This window comes from Oryzias latipes, chromosome 1 (assembly GCF_002234675.1).
Source record: "Oryzias latipes chromosome 1, ASM223467v1".
Taxonomy (NCBI): domain Eukaryota; kingdom Metazoa; phylum Chordata; class Actinopteri; order Beloniformes; family Adrianichthyidae; genus Oryzias; species Oryzias latipes.
In genome coordinates this window covers 5,950,844-5,972,960 of record NC_019859.2, presented here as the reverse complement: position 1 = coordinate 5,972,960, position 22,117 = coordinate 5,950,844, and the positions used below count along the sequence as shown (strand labels likewise).

At 39.0% G+C, this 22,117-nt stretch overlaps 1 protein-coding gene across 9 annotated transcripts in view; it reads left to right on the top strand.

The window, feature by feature from the left end:
* The window catches only part of LOC101157835 (teneurin-3), a 324,490-nt gene that overhangs the window by 90,036 nt on the left and 212,337 nt on the right, over positions 1 to 22,117 (top strand). For all 9 annotated transcript variants that reach the window (XM_023954877.1, XM_023954876.1, XM_023954872.1 and 6 more), the window contains exons 5-6: positions 225 to 295; positions 4,750 to 5,037. In XM_023954877.1, the coding sequence (XP_023810645.1) occupies positions 225 to 295; positions 4,750 to 5,037 (359 nt within the window). The remainder of the gene's footprint in view (positions 1 to 224; positions 296 to 4,749; positions 5,038 to 22,117) is intronic.

Here is a 22,117-nt window from a genome sequence, read left to right as displayed (position 1 = left end):
TTAATGTTTTTAATGCATTAATGCAATCTCACTCAGACAGTGTTAGAAGCATTTGTACTTTTAATGCAAGTGAACGTGTAATTAGAATCTTGATCTAAGGTTCAGTCCGGCCGAAGCTGAAATGCTGTAAGTGCAGGCCATTAAGCAATTGTTTTTTGTTTTTTTTTCTGACACATTGAGTTTTAGTGACAGAAATAAGGGAGTTTTGCTCTTGTTTTGAACAGGTTACTATACGGCACTACCAAGGGACACAAAGACATGGTTCACCGTGAGCAGGATGATTACAGCAGGCAAGGTGAGTGTTTCTGCTCACAAGAAGTTATGTCTTCTGTTTTTGTTGTAGTTTTTCTATACGAAGCAATAAGACCCTGATGCATTTCACTTAAATGTTTAATAGAGAGTGAAGAAAACAGACGTTCAATATCTTTATTTGCAGTAGACATGAAAAGTTCCACCCAAAGTTCTTGAAGATGTTTACAAATCTACATTTACCAAATGTGAGCATCTGAAGCCGTGGTCTCCAACACCCTCCAACTGAGATCATTTCCTTTTATTTTATTTTCTGATACTAAAGGAAGTTTTATTTTGAAAAACTACCGAATTCTGTTCACCACATCCGTCGGTACGAATGCTTTGGTGTGATATTAGAGAAAAATCTTCTCATTTTTGTTTTTGTTTTCTGCAAAACCCCCAGAGCTTTTGGAACGGGAATATCTCATGAATTTTTGACTTGATAGTTAGCAGATGAACATGACAAAACACAGTTGGCTTTTTTGTGATCAACATTTATTGGATCTGAAAGAAAATGAAGCAAAACTACGCCGAAAACAAAAAAGCTCAAAGTTTTTCCTGACTTTCTCAATATGTTCTTATTTTTACGAACATCCTGTTATGGTAATTTTAGCAACATGAGTGAGAAATGAAAGGTAAGAACATGCTGTTGATATCAGGCAGTTAATTTTGAGGTTTTTTTACCTAAAGTCATGGAGTATTTAATCAGGCTAACAGCATGTCCCCAATTTGAGATAATGCAGTATTGGAGTTGAATCCTCTTTATAGAGTTCTCTGTCTTTCTACTGTTCGTCTCCCTTTGAATCAATTCAATTTTATGAATATAAACCCGTATCACAACACAGTTTGATGTTAACTTGAGGACACAAACTTCACAAAATAACAAACCAAATGATAAAAACGTTGTTAAATAAATGTAACGTCAATTGTGAAAGCTGTTTTAAATCCAAACTTTGAACTTATGTGATCTTTACTTTCAAAAACCCATGTTGTCTTTCTTTGACTGTTGTAATTACCTTTTTTAAATTTTCTGATTCTTAAATTCTGCTCCATGAGTTGAGGGGTCCTCAAAGAAATCCAAAGGAAGTGCAAGAAGAAGTAAAACAACCTTCCAAATTTAATGCTGTCGTCAAAAACGTCAGTATTTATAGTAAACTAACAAAGACTCCAGTTGATATACGAAAGTGCAGATCATTTTTACCTCTTCTAATGAGTGCCAGGAATTTTCAGAATGGAAGAATTGTTGCCCCAGTTTGACAGGAACAGCCCTTTCTGCTACTTCCCAAGCCTTTTCGACCCACCACTGTTGGGAATTTAGCCTGAAAGGGAAAGGGAGCAAATTTATCTCTAGCACCCTTTGCAGTTCTTGCCAGAGGTGTGGTATGTACTTGGGGACAAAAGAAATGCAAAAATTGTTGATGATATCATTTGCCAAAGCCTAAAGGGTTGAGGAGTCAAAAGGATCAATTAAGTTCTGAAGTGCTAGAAGGAACTGTTCCACTCACCCAGTTTCCTCCTCCTAAACTTTTCTGGTTACCATAAGGCAGTTTACAAGATTTTTTTAAGAATACATGAAAAAATACTGAAAATTATTCTACTTTTATATAAAAAAAACACTATGTAACTGGAGGATTGTGTGCTGTTAGCTGAGAGAACACATTAACAGATTATTTATACATTTAAACCGCTTTTGAGTTTGAATTAAGAATTTTGCTGTGATGAATTCCAGATTTGGACTGACGAATTCCAGATTTTAGATTTTAAACGGTTTCTATTCAGTGAAACTCATAAAATAACGTTGAAGGCTTTCTGAGATGTTACATGTTGCTCTAGCTCGTAAAAGTTGGTTCGCAAGTGAAGAAAGTTTGTGAATTTTGTAGAAAAACACAGTGGTGGAACTATTATGACGCGGGCCTTCTCTGAAGTATCTATAAAAGTATGTGTACACTGCTTTTATTAAGTATGTAAAACTATTTGTAAATGGATTCAAGAGTCTTGTGCATTCACAAAAAAAGACATTCAGAGGACTTATCTTTGGTTAAAGGTGATACAGATTGGAACATCTACCTTTCTGCTTCCATTTTTCCGGTCAGTACATTTGAGTAATTCAATGAAAGGAATAGGAAATCAAAATTTCAAGGACATTAGAAAATTAGTACAGTGAAATCAAATTCCTGACTCAAAGGGATAAAGACCTGATGAAAGTGACTTATTGAAGTTTCATTCAAACAAGAAAAAAAATCAGAGCAAATGAACATTTTAAAGAAAAATGTTTAAATGCAGAGCATTAATCCCCCCCCTCACACACACACAGAAAAATTACAGGAGAGTCAATATTTAAGTAATGCAAAATCATAATTACTCAATCACCTTATCAAATTGGTTTTCACTGATGTCCTAATTGGATCTCATTTAAAATGAATTTAACTTTTAATTGGACAGCAATTTTCATTATCTCTTGTTGTGTCATCAATTATATACAGCTCATATAAAATCCCTTTTTATAAAAGGAGCTACATTGTGTTAATTTCTACATGTATATTCATTTTAATTGAGGTAGTTTGACCATTTCACATTCACTTTTCAAGCCTGATAAATTAGGCTAATTCAATATGTGTTTATTTTAAACTGGCTTCATACAAATGAAGTAATGATTAATAAAAACACAGAAAGATCAAATGATTTATCATTAAAAGCAGTATATTCAATTAGCTAATTCTGCTAAATCATGATCAGCCTGGCTCTTGCATAATTGTCTTCCAAAGGCTTCTGTACTATTGTGTATTTAAATAATTTAGAAATGTTCTGGGACTTTCTGCTGGTTTCAGTCCCGTTACAGCTCACACAGTCATAAAGGTTGGAGGATTTTTATTTTTTTTTCTTTCTTATACAGCAGAAAACTTCAAAGCACAGCTGGACTGCAAAGTCAAGTTTGAGAAGCTTCTGGTGAAAATATCATGATCCATACCCAGTCTTGAGTGAATTGTCAGGGAAGAATTCCTACCCCAACTTTTTATTTCTTTCCCAAATCCAAGTGTGACGTCAAGGAGGGCTTTGTCGTAGATTTGCCTCTGTTATTTTTATCTTAATATTAATACAGTTTTTCACAGCTGAAATGTTTCTTGTAACAACCAGGTCACCTGTGCATGCTCAGGTTCATATGTTTGGTTTTGTGAGCTACACAAAGCTAACGGTTGGAATGTTTTTCCTTTTCAACAGGGTTCAACAAACTATTTAGGGCACCACCCATCCCTCCAAATGCCCCTACAATTGGAGGGATGGGGGAGTAGGGGTGGAATTCGGATTCGGCCTTATTATCATTGTTGACAAAAATTAAGAAATTATTAATAAAAACATTTTTAAGCATTAAAAAATGACAAAAGCAATATTTTTAAAGGAAATTAAAACAATAATAAAACTGTTAGAAATGCGTATTTTTGATTCTTTCATTTATAATGGCTTTCCCTCCGATGTTTTGCCACCGCTCCAAAGCCTTTTGCCCCCCTCCCCCCATAAAAATGTTCTAACTCCGCCCACGGAGCTACCTCTTTAACCCTTGTGCTATCTTGTGGGGTCCAGATGACCCCCATCCCAACGTTAACGTGCCTCCAGGTGTTTCCAAATGTTTAGCAAGGCCGGGATTTGGTAAGGGAAAAATGTGTGACCAGCATTCATGTGAAGAAGAAAATAACACAAAAAGTTATCTTATTCAGAAATACAAACCATTGTCATTTTGATGACAAAAACAAAAGAAATCTGTTCCTTTCATTTGGCTTTTGAGGCTTTGAAGATCAAGTAGCCACAGGTTGTTGCCCAACGTTCACAATAACTTATGATCAAAATCAAGTCATTTTTTTGTCAGGAGCCTGCATGCTAGTGGAAATCTGAAAGCAGATTCCTGTTGGTCCATGGGCCGGACTTTGGACATGCCTGTCTTAGACCAATTATCTCACTTCAAATGTTTTTATTTATTTCTTATAAAACAGAGATTTTTGATCTGGTACGTTCAAGATTTATGCACGTTGACTCTACTTAAACAGGCCTAAGTAATTCATGAAATTGTTCTCTTTTAAAATAGAGCTTTACACTTTGGTTCATGGTTGTGGAGTAAACTTGACTTCCATTTCTCTTTAGTAGGGTTTGCTCTTTTTGGGATTTTTATATAGCAAATGACATCCAGTAAGTAAATATTGTAGGTCTCTATCCATACTCATAAAAGAGCTATAGGCCCAAATCCGCCGTTAAAAAAATATTCAAAATGTCATACTTCATTTCTAGCCCCAACAATTTGCTTTAGAGGTTTAAACTCACTTTTTAGAAGAATATTTTCCAGTGTTTACTGTTATTAATGTTTAAAAATCTATTTAAATTGACTTAATTTAGTGACCTTTTGACTGAAGGCAATCCAATGTAGGACATGTTGATAAATAAGAAATGTGCCACTGTTTTGTGTGACAGGACAGCACTTCAGTCTCCGTCAGCTTGGGATCTGTGAGCCGCCGCCACGTCGTGGCCTGGCATTCTGCTCTGATATTGGCCTTCCCCACCGTGGCTTCTCCGTGGGTACCGCCCAGGACACAGATCCAGACAGCCAGGCTGTGATGTCACCAGAACGTGCCATGAGGTTGTGGGGCCGAGGGGGTTTGGGCAAATCGTCGGGGAGAAGTTCCTGCCTGTCCAGCCGCTCCAACTCAGTGCTGACTCTTACAGACACGGAACACGAGAACAAGTCAGACAGCGACAATGGTAGGAAAACGTTTGTGTTTGTGTTTTTTGGAATTTCCTTACTCTTCGTTTAGATTCTGTTTCTTTGTGTTTATTTGTTTTTTTTTACAAATTATTTACTTGTGCAAAAGAATAAGAACAACACCTCAATGGTTTAAGATTTTGTCTCTAGGTTGTGTCATAGTCTTTTTAAAGAGACAACCAGAAATGTACATTTTTTGACTCAAAAACGTTGTACAACTTTGATTTAGTGGTATTTTCCTAACATCTGCTCAGATACAGGGGTAGAAAACCGACTGAAAAGCCTCCACTTAAAGTCCAAGTCAGAAGATTGTAGTGCTTGTAGTTTGTGTGTCCATGTGTGTGTGGGTGTGTTGTTTCTTATCAGGATTGTAGGAGGTCCAATCCTCTGGGTAGCTGTCCCAAACAGGTGCATTCTCACCATGGACCTCCTTTGTATCTTACCTTCACACAGACACACATAATGAAATGTACAATGTTTTCATTAAACTGGCTAAACATAATCGCTCACTTATTTTCATTAGGAAGTGATGCTTTAATTAACCGCGGGTAACTGCTGAGTCACTGTATTTTCAATATTACTTTATTTGTGCTTTTATTAAATGACATGTTGCTGTAGAAATCAGTGCTCTGGAGGAAACTGAGCATCTCTAAAGTTGTGTAGTCATCACATTTTCAGGAGGCTAATTGACTTTTAAAAACACAATTTTGTGTCTCTGTGTGTATTTGTGTGGGCGTCCTAAAAGGCTTAAGTTTCCACAGCTGCTCTCAGCTGCATTTGGTTGTAAGCGTGGGGTTAGATATACAATTACTGGTTAATGAATTAGAAACTAATTTAGTTCAGATATTTGTGAGCTCTACCTAACCTGATTAGTTTAATCGCTGTGTTTTTTTAAATTTGTTGCACCTTCTGAACAATCAGTGTTGATAGATTCCATCGCTCCCTGATCTGATCACTGTGCAGCTGTTTTAGTAAATTGTGCATCCCTTGGTTTTTACTAAAAGTTACATTTTCCCCAAGATTTGAAGAAGATTTAGTGTAAACCTTTTTTAACTGGTAAACCGGTTGTGCATAACTTCAGGTTTGCTCTTTGGTTTTAAGGTTTTAGCTGTAAAAGAATATAATTTTTACATTTGATGTCATGAGTTCTGCAAAATTAACTCAGTTCAACTGAAATTATACAGAGATAGTTTCACGACAAAGGCTTTATTTTTATTTATTTTTTAAGCACATGAATAGCAATCATGACAAGATAAAACAGATAATAAACTTACAACTTTATAGTTTATGAGCCTTTGTTGTTGAATGGTGGTGAATTTGGTGATTGAACGTGATATGATAATTCATAAGTGAATGTCAATTTGTATTGTAAAGTGCACTATATAGACATGTCCAGGTCAGAAACAAATTAATATCATAAATGTCTGGTATCATTAATTTTTTATATGAAGGTTGCCTCAAGTTGATGCCTTAAATGTACTGTAGATGAAAAAAGAAACACAAAACAGGCGAACAGCTTGAGTAAATGCGACCATAAGAGAGCAAAAATGAAACAATAAAATCTTAAAACATGGCAATTAATGTATTAATAAAATACTGTCATGGGTACAAAAAAAGGTGAGATAAAGGAAAGGTGTAAAACAGTGAAGGTGAGAAAAACTGCCCAGTGCGTCTTTAACTGAAAGCGACATTTCTCTTAATTTTGAGAGGGAGCAGGTAGGGGAAGTACGTAATCAGTATACATCTTCAACCACGACCCAACTGCTCACATTTATTAAACTCAACAGCTTAAGGGTTCTTATTTGCACAGTATGCCTCTCTTCGTCCTAAACTATTTACTTTTTTTAAAAGTTTGTCCACAAAATGCATTATTTGATTTCTCTGCAGTCACCAAGCAGACATGCAGCCCTGCTGATCCTCTAATTTGAAATTCCTTGGAGGTTGGTTAAGGGAGCATTGCTATTGCCATTGTGGTAATTCTTAACAAAAAGCTGCCAAAAGTGTTCTGACACTGAAATGTTGTTAATAATCTCTGAGGTTGCTCTTTGACTTGTATGCTGAAAGCCACATAGATGGGAAGTCCGTGCCAGGAGTGTGTGACAGACATAGACGCACATTACTTTGGGGAGAACACCATCCCCACAGGAATATTGAAGTGCTTCCCAACTAATAAGACACAATAAACCAGTGACCCAAAAAAGCTACCAAACAATGAAATGAAAAGAGTTTGGAAGAATGGACGGAAATGATTTAGAAGATTAAAAGCGAGAAGGCAAAAAAAAAAAAATAAAAAGCTCTGCAGAATATTATCAGAATAGTGTGAAAGGATCACAAGCTTCAAGGAGAAGAGGGATCAGACTCCAAAGGTCTTTTTTAGCTGCTCTTGTTTTTTTAATATGTCCAGCACCTGACAGTTCAATACATTTGCCCCCGAGCTTCATACAGACATTATGAGTCTGAGCCAGAATGAGACGAAAGGTGTAGCCTTCAACATGAAGCACCACTTCAGTTTTGACCGGAGAAGGTTGCCGTGCCCAGGAACACTCCTTGACTCTTCATCCCTGACAGTCTTCACCAGTCTAATTTTGAGGAAGTGTTGGCTATTCAGTGTTCTGGCAATAGTTTATACGCCTGCTGTGAAGTCTTTTTTTTTTTTTATGTGATTGTTTTTAGAACAGAATAAAGTAAATTGAAGAAAATGTGTGGAAAGCATTGGAGCTGACTTTACAAAGTGAAATGTTGCATAAATAGCAAAAAAATAATGGACAACAACTGCTTTCCCGCTGAGAATACACTGTTGAAGCAGCACAGAATGTTCAAAGACTTTTTTAGGTTTGCTGCAGCAAACACTCTCACTTTTTCCTTCAACATACAAGCATTTTAGCCTGTAAATTAGATAGCTAACTTCTTTATTTTGCTGAAACAATTTGACCTCACTGAACCTAAAGTATAGTAATACAAAAATGCAGAACTATAAACGGCATTTTAAAGAAGCCGTAGTCATCCAGTACCAAAGTGCATTACACTGAACAAAAACACAAAAGTGTTGCATTCATATGCATCCCATTTGTCACGAGATGAACTCAAAGATCTGACACATTTTCTACAAACACAAAATGAACGAATGAATGAATGAATGAACGGACGGACGGATGGGTGGATGGATGGTTACAAAGAACAAAAAGAAAAGAAAATGCCACCAACTACTGAGCATTAAATGCCATTCTAAAAAGGTACGTTTTTTAATTGACATGTCAAAACGTAAATTAAAATAAAAAATAATAAATTAATCGCTAAAATAACAATTTCTCTTAAATACTGTTCACAAATCTGTCCAAATCTTTGATAGCGAGCCCTTCTTCTTTACTGAGATAATCCATCCAAGATGCTGATTAGACAGCATGATTATTTCACAGGTGTGCACCAGATTCATATTTGTCCACACTGTTGGGTCTCCGGTTCATTCCCCTTGCTCCTGATGAAAGGGTTTGTACAGCCACCATCATGTCAAGTAGTTTGTCCCACTCCCTTCGCTCATCCAAAACGTAAGCAGTGCGATCTTATGCCCTCTCCTTCCTCACTGTGACCTTGTAAAATGTATCTTTCGTGTCCTAAATTATGTTGTCTTCCAAAAAAAATTTGAACCTTTGTTGTCCATGGCGAAAATGGACGCCAGTGTGATCTGCAGTGTTAACGTGCGTTATCCTGTGGGAATGTCACCTTAAATATAAAATAAAAACTTCTATTTTGAAAGTACAACAGAAGTTTTGACTTTGAATCCCCGGACCTGACTAGAAATTGAACTCCTTTGTAAAGCTTGCTTGCGTTTCATAGCGGAGAGACAGTTGTAAGACGCAGATATGACATAGGCGTGTCGCCATTTTGTCAATGCAACACAACGACGATGCACCACAGGTGGACCAGTGAAAATCAACCTTTAGACTTGCCCCGATAAAATGCATAGAGACCCTGTGATTAGATCCTGAGGCCATACATCCAAGAACATCCCAGAACAGATATTTGAGAGAAATTGTTGATTTGTATAAGTGGAAAATAAAACAAAAGTGTTCCGTTCATGTTTTTTTTCAGTTGAAATCGAAAATATATTTATAACATAAGAGGCAGATAAAATAAAGTCCAAACAAGTTAAGGGCAAACCCACCAAAGTCCTTCTTAAAGCAACCTTTTGTTACTGCATCTGCAGCTTTGTTGCAGTAGGAAGTGAGAGAATAAAGAGATAACATCAAGAGAAAGTAGAATGGTGGAAGAGGGAAGGAGATCAGACAGCAGGAAAGATATAGTAATTGAACAGGGGAGAAGGGAAAGCTGAGAATAAAGGTAGAAGGGAAAAAGGGTGAAGCTTCTCATTGTTTGTTCTCCTGAGAGGAAATATTAGACCATAGACGTCTGGCTGGCTCCCCAGTGGACACACACCTAAACATGCGCACACACACACACTGTGAGACAAACACTTTTGTGGTGTCTGGGCCCGTGGGTACTCAGCTACTGCTCGCCCAGTTACATGATACTGATGATCTCAACTACAAGAGTAGAAACAATGAGGATGCATTTGTATTTATGTTGACTGATGCATGTTTTCTGAGCGTTCTCAACAGTTGAAAGATTTGCCTTTCTATTTGTTTTATTCATCTGGCTAAACCGGAAGAACTGGCTAATTCAATTAAAACAACAATTAATGCCCAGATGAATAATATTTGGTTTTTGTCTTTTTCGTGAAATAAATCGCTCTGGATGTCACAGCAGCCAAGAATCATAATACCCCTTGTGCTGTCTTATGGGGTCCAGATGACCCCATAAGACTGACGTGTTCTCCCTACCATGAGGTGGATAAAGGTGAAGAGGATTTCATGTAATCCATGGACACTAGTGAGGTTCACAAATAATTGAAGAAAAAAGGTTCAGAGCACTGTCTAGTGGGTCTAGATGACCCAACTCCCAATGTTGAAGTGCCTAGGATAGCACAGGGGTTACAGAAGGAAAGTTGATATAGACCAATTTTTGGGAGACATTTATTTAACAAAGCATGGGACCATGAACAGATATATCATCTTGAAAGGCAAATCAGAATAACAGAATATTAGACTGGATATTTCCACGCTTCACTAAAAAAACGTATTTAGCTTCATGAAACATGGGAGGGATCTAGTATGTTAGCTCAACATTTGTACTGAACAATTATTTAGAGAATCGTAGCTTAATTTGAGCTAAAAACACTATAAAGGTGAAGAGTCTGGGTGTCATCCTAGATAGCTCCTCATCTTTTCAGTCCCATATCAATAATATTACTCGGTCAGCCCATTTCCATTTACATAACATTAATCGTCTATGCCCCTCCCTCACTGTCCCCTCTGCTTCCATTCTGGTTCACAGTCTGATCACTTCCCGTCTAGATTACTGTAATTCCCTCCTCTTTGGTCTCCCCCAAAAAACCCTTAATGAACAGTTGGAGCTTATTAAGGGTTTTTTGGGGGAGACCAAAAAACCCTTGGTCTCCCCCAAAAGACCAAATCTCCAGAACCCCCTCCTTCAGTCATATCACCCCGGTTCTCCACTAGCTGCACTGGCTTCCCATAACCTCCAGAATCCAATTCCAACTTCCTCCTGTTCACCTTTAAGGCCCTCCATAACTTGGCTGCTCCTTATGTCTCCGACCTCATCCATATCAAAACCCCCTCTCGTTCTCTTCAGTCCTCCTCCTCTGTTCAGCTCTCTGTCCCTCCGGCCCGCCTCGTCACCATGAAGCAGAGCCTTCAGCTGCTCAGCTTCCAATCTCTGGAATTCCCTCCCTCCTGATCTCCATAATATAGACTCTCTTCCAACTTTCTGATCTAAACTCAAAACTCACCTATGCCTTCCCATCCTGATTCACTTTTGATTTTTATTTTATATTTATTGTGCTTTTAATGTCTGTTTTTAACCTTGTTTGTACAGTGTCCTATGGTTTTATGAAAGACGCTTTAAATAAAATGGATTATTGTTATTATTATTAATATAAACTTAATAAAATACTACAGGTAACACTTTTACAATAGATCAAAAGATGGTTTGAGCGGGACTTTAAATGTAAGCGCTAAAGTCTATTGTTCACAGACTTTGTCCCATAAGGATTGAAAGGCAAAAGTAAAACAAAATTGGATAAGAAGGTAAGAAAAGGGTAAATAAAAGACATTGGCCAACAAAAGAGTGCTGTATCTCATTTTTCCTAACCAGATTACTTTACTATGTGTCAACAAAACACTTAATCCTTTTGGCATGTCTAAGCTGCTTAACACTACAACCTTAACACTTCTACACAAGTGCACACACACAAAGTGAACACACTTACTAAAATAGGCCCCAAAATCTCGCATGTTTGCTGTAGATTTATGCATGAAATCAACTTCTGCACTAAATGAATATAAAGAAGCCTCAGAAAACAGCATGTGCCTCTGCATAAAATGTTTTTTATGGATAGTCACGCACATACGATTTCTTCTTACAATTTTTATTCATTTGAGTATATTTTGTATTCCACATGGGGCTGGGTTCACCGCTTTGTAAATATGTGTCATAATTGGGATATGTTGATTCTGTGCATATGATGATACTCATTTATTACTGTGAGATTCCAGACTTTTGTCCATCATTGGGAAATCAAAAAAATTTAAAAATGAAATGGTGCTGTAATGTGTGATGGGTCATCATGAGCTTTATGGGGTTTAGATCGGAGCCTCTAGTGAATCGCTCATAGATAGTGCTCAACGTTCCCAAGGACCATCTGTGATGACAAGACACCCTATAAGATAAATGGTATGCAAGGACTTATCTCCATATGGCTCTACTGATTCTCTTTCAGCTTTAACTAGTCTCTACGTTTCCATAACCACTCAGGTCAAACTGCGGTAATGGCCCCACCGGGTCATTAAAATGGGACCGGTATACTTGCACGGTATTCGAGTAAAAGAGGGGTTTCAATTTATTGACTTAAGTTTGATCAACTCTCCGATAAAAGGAAGAAATTTTTCCTTGCAGGTTGAATTTTGGACATTCTCACAGTTGGCCCATTATGTCACAGTTCAGATTGATTGAAAACAAGGGGCCTAGCCACACTTTGCATGGAGGGGGTTACATCATTTTTCAGGGTATCTTGAAACTTTTTCTAAATTGTCCATTTTTTATGTTGTTTTCTAACAGATAAAAGCCTTTTTTGTAGCATGCTGTTTGTCCAATAAAATATCAAATAAATATTCCAACCATACAAAATGTCTGGTTATAAAAAACCAAGAGGAAAAGTGTACAGAGTCTAATATTGAACAGGAGATGCTGCAGTCACGGTCATAATCGCAGATTATGTCAGATGAATACTTGATGGATATTTCCGCAAGTTAGGCCGCATTGATTTTCTCTCATGATCAGTCAGGCGGGTGTGAATATGAAAAAAAACACTGACCTGTGCGTCATTTGTGCTGAGATTTGGCAGCAACAACACTCATCATTATCTCCTGCACTCTGCATTTATTAAATCAACAGTTTAAATGCACTTCCTGCAATTAAAATTCAGAGGCAGAAGGCACAGCCTTTGTATGTTTGTGTGTGTCTACATGTTAATTGTCGTTTGGCTGTTGTGGAAACCTCCAAATGTAACAAGGTCAACAAAAAGGGTTTATTTTAAGCTGTAAAAAAATTGTACGTTTCATTAAAACATTTGAGTTTGATGAAAAAATATTGCCAATAATATTTCAGATATTTCTATTTAAAATATTATCAACTTCCTTTTGCAAAATAAAATAAGCAATTGTGATACTAACAATCAAAATGTTGCTCAATTAGTAGGTGAACTCAAATATTTAAGTGGTTGAGACTATTTATATGTCGCTACAAAGACCTTTAGCTTGATTAGGTGTTTGCTGGTCGAGAATCTAAGGCAAGCACTTGTGTGGTCAGAGTGAATGTGGTCCAGAAAAGGAAGTCTGGTGTTTGTCCTAATGGCTTTGGCAGGTCAGCATCAACTCACTGGAGTGGAAAAATCTTAGGTCATAAAAAGTAAAAATAAAATCACCAAGCAAGTTATTGCAAGTGGAAATCTTATGAGAACCCTGACCTGGAGTAGTTAAAAAACAATCTGGCAAGGAGAGGAAGACAGACCCAGAACCTTGTAGTGTCAGTTGTAAAAGGCGAACCTCAGAAGTGAAGTTGACAGAAATCTGATCCAGCTCAAGAAATCTACACAGCTACGCTGAAGGAAGGGGAGGAACAATGCAGAAATATTCCTGAAGACAGTTTTTTTTTTTAATCAGTGACTTAAAACAGCAAAATGTACACCTTTATTGATAGTAAAAATGATTTTGTAATCTTTTTTTTTTTTTTTAGGCGAAAATGTATGTAAAACAAAATCATTTTGTCCCATTGTTGACGCTGAGAACTTAAAGATCCAGTCCAATGAAAATTGTGTTTTTGACATCTTCTTGTGGTATTTTTCTGATGATGGAGGACATAAATTAAGAAATTTATGTATTTCTTTATTCAAATTGTTTTGAATCAGTTGAAAAAAACGTTCCTTGTAAAAGATTGACACGCTGGGCGGGCAACACGCTCCCTACTCCGCTTCATTCTGATGCATGCACTCGTAGACAAATAAATCCATGTACGTATTTGTTTTCCTTGTCCAAGCTGGAATCTGGCTCAAAACTGTACGCCCAAATACCGTTTGAAGGGGTGGGTGATGGGAAGGACGAGAAATGTTGCTCCACCCCAACTGTTCTGCCCAAAACTCAGAAGTGAATTTCTAACAAACTCTACAGAAATTATATCTTAGAAAACGACACAGGTTTTTTTTTTTATTATTTTATTATTGGCTCAAAGAAGCATAATCAAAATTACAGGACCACTGGAAATGCTTTAAAAAATAGATCAGAAGATGATCGGAGAGGACGCAGCTCCTTCATCACCTCAGCTCCCTCTTACGTAACCATTCATCTTGAGTCTGCACCAACATGGCTGCTCCACAACAGCCACCTTTTCTACCTTGTGTTCTCTAACATTTTCCTTACTCATCAGATTTTGAAAGTTCTCCATCTTCCCATCACACTTGTGGAACCCGTCAAAACATTTCCATCTCTGTCCTTGATCACCTTGACTTGCTGAACATCTTTTCCATCACCAAGACTCTTCCTGATCTGCTTGTCCTGATGAGACAGCAAGTACCTTCCTCCCAGTCTGCCTGATCACTTTAGCTGTAGCTGACCAGTCATCTGAGAGAACTTCCTGATCCCCCAGACCTGGTTTCATATCCTCTCTTAGAACCACACGGTGCTCTTCCTTTTTCGACTTTCACCATTATGTCCTCTGCTCTGCCCTTGTCTTCTTTATCTTCTCCACCACCAAATTCTCCCCACACACCACCTTTCTGTGCTGTCTGACTATATTTTTCCCAGCCACTCCGTTGGTATGTCTATTCATCAAGGGCCTGAAGTCTTTGGATTTAGTCCTGTGTTCACCTCAATCATTTCCATCCTTTTAGCAAGATCCACCGCGGAATGAGGAATTTAGGCAGAAGTTGAGACAGGTCCTGGGTGGTCAGGATGAGCTTCCAGATGACTGGGAAACTACAGCAGAGATTATCAGGGAAACAGGTAGGAAGGTGCTAGGTGTGTCATCTGGAAAGAGGAAAGACGGTAAAGAGACTTGGTGGTGGAATGAGGAAGTACAGGAATGCGTCCAGAGGAAGAGGTTGGCTAAAAGGAAGTGGGATGTAGAAAGGACTGAGGAAGGTAGACAGGAGTACAAGGAAGCGCAGCGTAGAGTGAAGAGAGAGGTGGCAAAGGCCAAACAGAAAGCTTACGATGAGCTATATGACAGGTTAGACACAAAGGAAGGAGAGAAGGACTTGTACAGGCTAGCCAGACAGAGAGACAGAGATGGGAAGGACGTGCAACAGATAAGGGTGATTAAGGACAGAGACGGAAAGGTGCTAACAACCCAGGAGAGTGTACAGAAAAGATGGAAGGAGTATTTTGAGGAGCTGATGAACGAGGAAAATGACAGGGAAAGAAGGGAGGAAGATGTGGTTGTTGTGGAGCAGGAAGTAGCAGAGATTGGAAAGGATGAGGTTAGGAAGGCTCTGAAAAGGATGAAGAGCGGAAAGGCCGTTGGTCCTGATGACGTACCTGTGGAGGTATGGAAGTGCTTAGGAGAGACAGCAGTGGAATTTCTAACGAGTTTGTTCAATAGGATTCTAGAGAGTGAGAAGATGCCTGAGGAATGGAGGAGAAGCGTTCTGGTTCCGATCTTTAAGAACAAGGGTGACACGCAGAACTGCAGCAACTATAGAGGAATAAAGTTGATGAGCCACACAATGAAGCTGTGGGAAAGAGTAGTGGAAGCCAGGCTTAGGAAAGAGGTGGAGATTTGTGAGCAGCAGTATGGTTTCATGCCCCGTAAGAGCACCACTGATGCCATTTTTGCTTTGAGAATGTTGATGGAAAAGTACAGAGAAGGTCAGAAGGAGCTGCATTGTGTGTTCGTAGATTTAGAGAAGGCGTATGACAGGGTGCCGAGGGAGGAGCTGTGGTACTGTATGAGGTCGTCTGGAGTGGCAGAGAAGTATGTCAGAGTAGTTCAGGACATGTATGAGAGAAGTATGACGGTGGTGAGATGTGCTGTAGGTCAGACAGAGGAGTTCAAGGTGGAAGTGGGACTACACCAAGGATCAGCTTTGAGTCCTTTTTTGTTTGCTATGCTGATGGACAGGCTGACAGACGAGGTAAGACAGGAATCTCCCTGGACAATGATGTTTGCGGATGACATCGTAATTTGCAGTGAGAGTAGAGAGCAGGTGGAGGAACAGCTAGAGAGGTGGAGGTTTGCTCTGGAAAGAAGAGGCATGAAGGTCAGTCGTAGTAAGACAGAATACATGTGTCTGAACGAGAGGGATCAAGGTAGAAGCGTTAGGTTACAGGGGGCTGAGGTGAAGAAGGTGCAGGAGTTTAAGTACTTGGGGTCAACAGTTCAGTGTGATGGGGAGTGTGGAAAAGAGGTGAAGAGGCGAGTGCAGGCAGGTTGGAGCGGGTGGAGGAAAGTGTCAGGAGTGTTGTGTGACAGAAGAGTGTCAGCAAGACTCAAAGGAAAGGTGTACAAGACAGTGGTGAGACCAGCTCTGCTCTATGGGTTAGAGACGGTAGCAGTGAGACAGAGACAAGAGGCTGAGATGGAGGTAGCGGAGATGAAGATGTTGAGGTTCTCCTTAGGAGTGACCAGGTTAGACAGGATAAGGAACGAGTACATCAGAGGGACGGCTCATGTTGCCTGTGTTAGCGACAAAGTCAGAGAAGCCAGACTGAGATGGTTTGGACATGTTCAGAGGAGGGATAGTGGATATATTGGTAGAAGGATGTTGGAGATGGAGCTGCCTGGCAGGAGGGCAAGAGGACGGCCAAAGAGGAGATACATGGATGTCTTGACAGAGGACATGAAGTTGGCTAATGTTAGGGTAGAAGATGTTCATGATAGAGTGAGGTGGAAAAGGATGATTCGCTGTGGCGACCCCTGATGGGAAAAGCCGAAAGAGAGAAAGAAAGAAAGCAAGATCCACCGCTATCTGTCTGGTATGGAAGCTCAATTTGTGATATTTGGTTTGGCCTTTCTTGACCCAATCCTGGCCATTTACTTGTGCTTGGGACCGATACATAAAACCACAGGATTTTACCCTCTTGAAAGGACAAAACTGGTTATATTATTGCATTATGGCAGAAAACTGTTTGGAAGAACAAAGCTCTTTTAATTAATATGGTATTCTATTATCCTTGGACATTTTTAGTGTGAAAAAACAAAAAAGCCCCATCTGAGACTCGTGGCAGAAGATTCAAGCCTTGAAGATTCAAGGCAGAAGATTCAAGCAAAAACACAAGCTGATAAACTTAGGGTGCAATTTGCAGAGTAATAACTGTCTGTGCAACGAAAAACTGATATTGTGCATCTATTGTTTCATTTAGTGGGGGAAAAAAATTTCTGCAACTGTCACATTGTTGGATGCCAGCTCATCAATAGCCAGATCAAAATCTGGCTTCAGTCAGGATGCAGCTTCTGCTATCTTCTTGTTAGCCTTAATTTTGTCCTTCTCAGCAAAGCCCAGCAAAAACAGTTAATTTGTCGCTTTCCTAATCCCCCCAGAGTTATTCCTACAGCCAGTCAGTCTTTTCTAAACAGTTTTTTGTCTTGAATTTGTTTTGGTTTGTTAAAAGAAAAAAAACTTAGATTGGAACAGAGCGGGAAACACAAGAAGCTTTCTTCAGCACCCATACTGTGTGCATCTGCTGTACTGCAAAATGTTTTGGATTGATTGTTTTAGTTCACCAATGAGGTGACGAAGGTTGTTTGCTGCGTGAGAATGACATATTTCTAAATGATAACTCTGTATTTGCCCAGTTGGCATCCATTCAGAGGTTAGGTCAAAGACAATGATGTGTTTGACACCACCCACTCCACCTGTACAGTCAGTATGCATGCACACTCCAGTTCATTCCGTTCTCTTGTGGAAAAAGTCACATTAAGTCATCTATCCCATGCAGAGGCGGGATTTTCATTTGCATTTATCAAACTTGTATCTTCATCTTCTTATCTGTCTGTCATTCCGTCTGCCTCTTCAAAAACCCATTGAGGCAGAAACTTTTGCAGGAGTGGCAATAGAGGTGGAGTAGGAACAAGGAGATACCGCTCAAGTGGGTCATCTTGATTAAAAGGTCAGTGTATCTGATGTTTTAGAAGTCACAGGAGCAGTTCTATTATTTCTTTTGTGAAACCAGGAAAGGTTTTTTACTTTAAAACTTTGAAAGCCAGCATTGAGTAACTTGGGTGTTTTTACTGTTTCTGCTCAAACTGATTTATTTCCTGAACACGTCTAAGACTACGGTCACGTATCCAAAAATGCCATTTGTATTTGGGTTTGTAGTCGCGCTGTACTCTTGTACTCTTGCTTGTACTCACATTTATACACGACGCTCTGTGGCTGTGGAGGTTTTAAGAAAAAGTGGACATTTTATGGCAACCAAACAAATGTTTTGACATCAGTCAGTGGCCGCCCGGGCACATTTCAAAATTGCGTGGTAGCAATCCAGTGACAGGCAGAAGGTAGGATGGCAGCACCGACATAATTTACTGATAGGAGGGTCTCCAAGGTCTCCAAAATTGTCTGATGATTGACTGATTACAGACCCTCACCCTCCAACCATACCCTGCCGTCGTGCTATCGTCCCACTGCCCCCGTCCAGTTGTTAGAATTCGGCAGCAGCATGGACTTGACAAGGGCTGTTGACATAGACCAGGAGCCCGGCGATGACCGAATGTCAATCTGGTGATCCCACCCACCGTGGGTCCAAATAGGGAGATGGCATTGAAGCTGCATTGATGCTCTTCATCCGATGAAGACTCGTGCTGTGGTTGAACCGCTTGGACCTTCATTTTGTTGGGCACTGGGGCTTTGCCCTTGCTGGTTTCTCAGGAGGAATGTTGTCTAAAATGTGTAAATTAGTAAATTTAAAAAATTACAGTGTGTGCCCAAAATCTGAGTTGTGAATGACCGGTGGTGCGGAACGGCCCGCTTTTTATATACCGCCAGGCTACCAGGTGGCTGGCGGCCGGTGGCACTTGGTATGGATGACCGCCGTCCGGAGACATTTACACATCGTCCAGTCAGAAGTGATGCCACCACCCTCTGCCCGCTCAGGTGTTGCCCAATTTTGTTATGGTGTTGTCCCGCCTGACTGACGGCCACCGTCTAAATTCCTGACCACAACAACAATTTTCTAAAACTCTGGTGACTGCATGTAATCTTGAGGTTCCTGCCAATGCCTCCCTATCATGCAGTGGCAGTTGTATTTGTGACCGTACCATAAGATACTTTTGAAGTATAAATATAGCCTGTATTTAATAGGATGAGAATACATGGAATTGAAATTCAAAGGACAAGAATTCTAAGCCAAAAGAGACTCATCTTATTTCCTTCATCCTCAAGTGTTTGTGCACAACAAAACCATTAGCTGGACACTGAAGTACTGGTACTACATCAAATTTAAATGTTTTTTTAAAACCTTCTTCTATTTTTATTTTTCCTTACATATAACATGGTGTCGGCAGAAAACTTTGTGTGATATATAAAATAATGAAAGTATGCTTTCCTTTGTACTTGACTGTAAGTGACCTTTGGAAAGCACCGCGAGCAGCAGCCACTCTGACCAAAACAAACACCACCAAAGGCAAAACTAACATCTAGCCTTTCTAACAGCTCGTAAATTTCCCCATTTTGTGTTTAAGCTGCCAATTTGGACTAAGTTGAAATCTCTCACTTTACAGAACCCTTTCTTCAATACACCAGAATGAGGTGTTCACGGTTGTAACAATACTCTAATCATCTCAAAATGTTTTATCAACTCTTCATTTTCACTTAGAACTCTTTCAAACGTGGATGACAAAAAACACCTTAAAAGAGCACCGACCTGGAAGATTATTGGTGTGAAAGGTTGCAATATATTGCGTGTGTGTGTGTGTGTGTGTGTGGGTGTGTGTGTGTGTAAGTGTCAGCATATTTGGGTTTTAAGGTACTAAAAGCTCTGAAGGTGAGAACTGAGATTGGGTATCAAACAGATCAGGTTCAGATGGGCGTTCATATGTATCACTCTTTTCTGGGTGCGTTGATGGAGCGTCATAGCAGAATCACACACACATGGACACACACATGTTTGGATCCACATGTAACATCGCCTTTCACCTCCTCTGGCGAACTTTTAAAGACACGTACCTGTGTTTGTTGCACATTGTAATCCCATGTCCTTGCCTCTGTTTTTCCTTCTGATCCTCCTTCTTACGTGCACACACGCGTTAACACACACACACACACACAGTCATTAGTATGTGGTGCTGTGCGATTGTGGGATCAATAGCAGTGCTGTTCTTACAGGATCATTTGGCCTCTGAAGCAAATGCTCTGACAGGCACTACATCATAAGGACATTACCACCAGGCTGTTTTCTTTTACCCTCTCTTCTCTGCTCTTTCAATCAGTCCTGTGTGATCTTTGTCTTACGTGGAAGAGTGCCACTTCTTCTTTTTCTTGCAGTCCTTCTCTTCCTGTTTTATTTCCACCTAAAAATAATTCTTTGAATATATATTTTCTTTTTTTTATCAGATATGACAAAGGATAACTTTAGCCTTCATTACCCCTCTTCATACACTTTTTTGAGACAAAGGTGACCATTTTCACACTTTTAGCTTATGTTTAAACTCTCACTTTCGATTGTGATTGAAGATTTGTGTGAATTAGCAAACTGAACGTCTTCTGTACAGAAGACACAGTACTGAGGAGAGTGGACAAGGGCTACAGCCAACCAGGACGCAGAATACAGAGCACTATAAACTAAAAAAATCAATAAACAGCATGCCAAATTGCACTGAAAAACCTCTGTAAAACAGCAAGACCGCCAGAGGTGAACTTTACACTGTATGTTAAAGTTGCACACGCAAATGAAACAAGTAGTTAACCCCTCAATGCCTGTTGTCAGAATATTTAAAGCAAAAACATAAGTGAACTTTTTTTTTGTCATGGCTAGAAATAAATTGAGGTGCTCAGGGGTTAAAAAAAATAAACAAGCCACTAGATAAAATGTAAAAGAAAAGAAAAAAATGCAATGTTGCTCCCCTTTTAAGTATTAAATAACTTTTTGATATTTCTTTAAATAATGATTTAAAACCCTTTAAATGACGCTTTGGGTTTACTGCTGTTAATTGTTTTAGAGTGAGGAACTACCAGCTCAGCCATGGCATCCATTCAAGGTTTTCTGTGGGGCTAGTAGGAGTGAAACTTGGTGATTGGTCAGCTGTACTGATTAGCCTGTTGCCTCAAATAAACATGTTGTGACAAAAAGCCTCCTCAGATGGTTGTTGTGTCTTCTGTTGGTTGTGTTTTTTGTCACTTGTGTTGATTCCTCACATCTGTTCCCTCAGTTTTTGCAAGAAATCCTGTTGGCACAGTTTATGTAGCCCCTTAAAAATCATTAAAATATTACATTTGTTATGTGAAGTTAAAGAGAAATAAAAAGGGACCAGCCTTTTTCCATCATCATTACATCTCTTGCCTGCTTCTTCTGTGCTTCAGACTTGGTATGCAGAATGTGTCGCTGCTTTCTAGAGGCTTTTGTAAACATAGTGGCTTTACACGGCTGTCTTTCCATCTATACTGACTGATATTTTCAATGGCATGATAGTAAGATATCCTTTTTTCTTTTTCCTTATAACCCATCCTGGCTGTATGCAAGATATCTTTCATTTATGGAAGTTAAAGTGTGGAAGTGGCACGTAGCACATTTGATTAAAGAAACCCATCAGAGCTGTATTCTTTTGTCCACGTGTGAATAACAGCATCAGTGTGGTGGCACACTTGCAATAGTTTGGTTTCCTTATTCACTTTCAAGCAGCAAAAATGAGAGAACTTCACATCACAAGTGGATAATAAAAAGGTAAAAACTGATTTCTGTTTCCAAAGTGACTCTGAGTGGTGCCACAGGAAATGTGTTAGACATGAGACTATTATAAATATTAATTTATTTATATTTTTATGTTTAAAACCCTTTAAACAATGGTTTATGCTTTCTGCCATCAATTGTGAAGTGAGGAAGTATCATCTCAGCATCATTTTGCATGCTTATTTATTTATTTGTTTATTTATTTATTATGCAGCTTGCCAAAATTACGGTACATAAATCTTTGATTGTGTGCAGGTCTTGCTTTTCTATGAAGTTTTGAACTTTAAGAGTTTAAACAAGAGCGAAAGTTTTAAAATGTTCATGTCTGTCTGAGAAAAGTGTAGAAAGTTGAGGAGTTTTACAGCCTTGAAACATCTTAAAAGAAACACAATAGCATTGAAAATGTTAAAATAAACTGTATAAAAGTGAAAAGAGAAGGGATGAAATATGTATCTAAAGTTGTTTCTGATGAATGAAAAAGCACATGTTACATTTAAATATGATGTATGAGCTCCTCAAACTGAAGCCCCCCCTGAGCGGTGATGTCATCAGACAGATTGATAAGGTT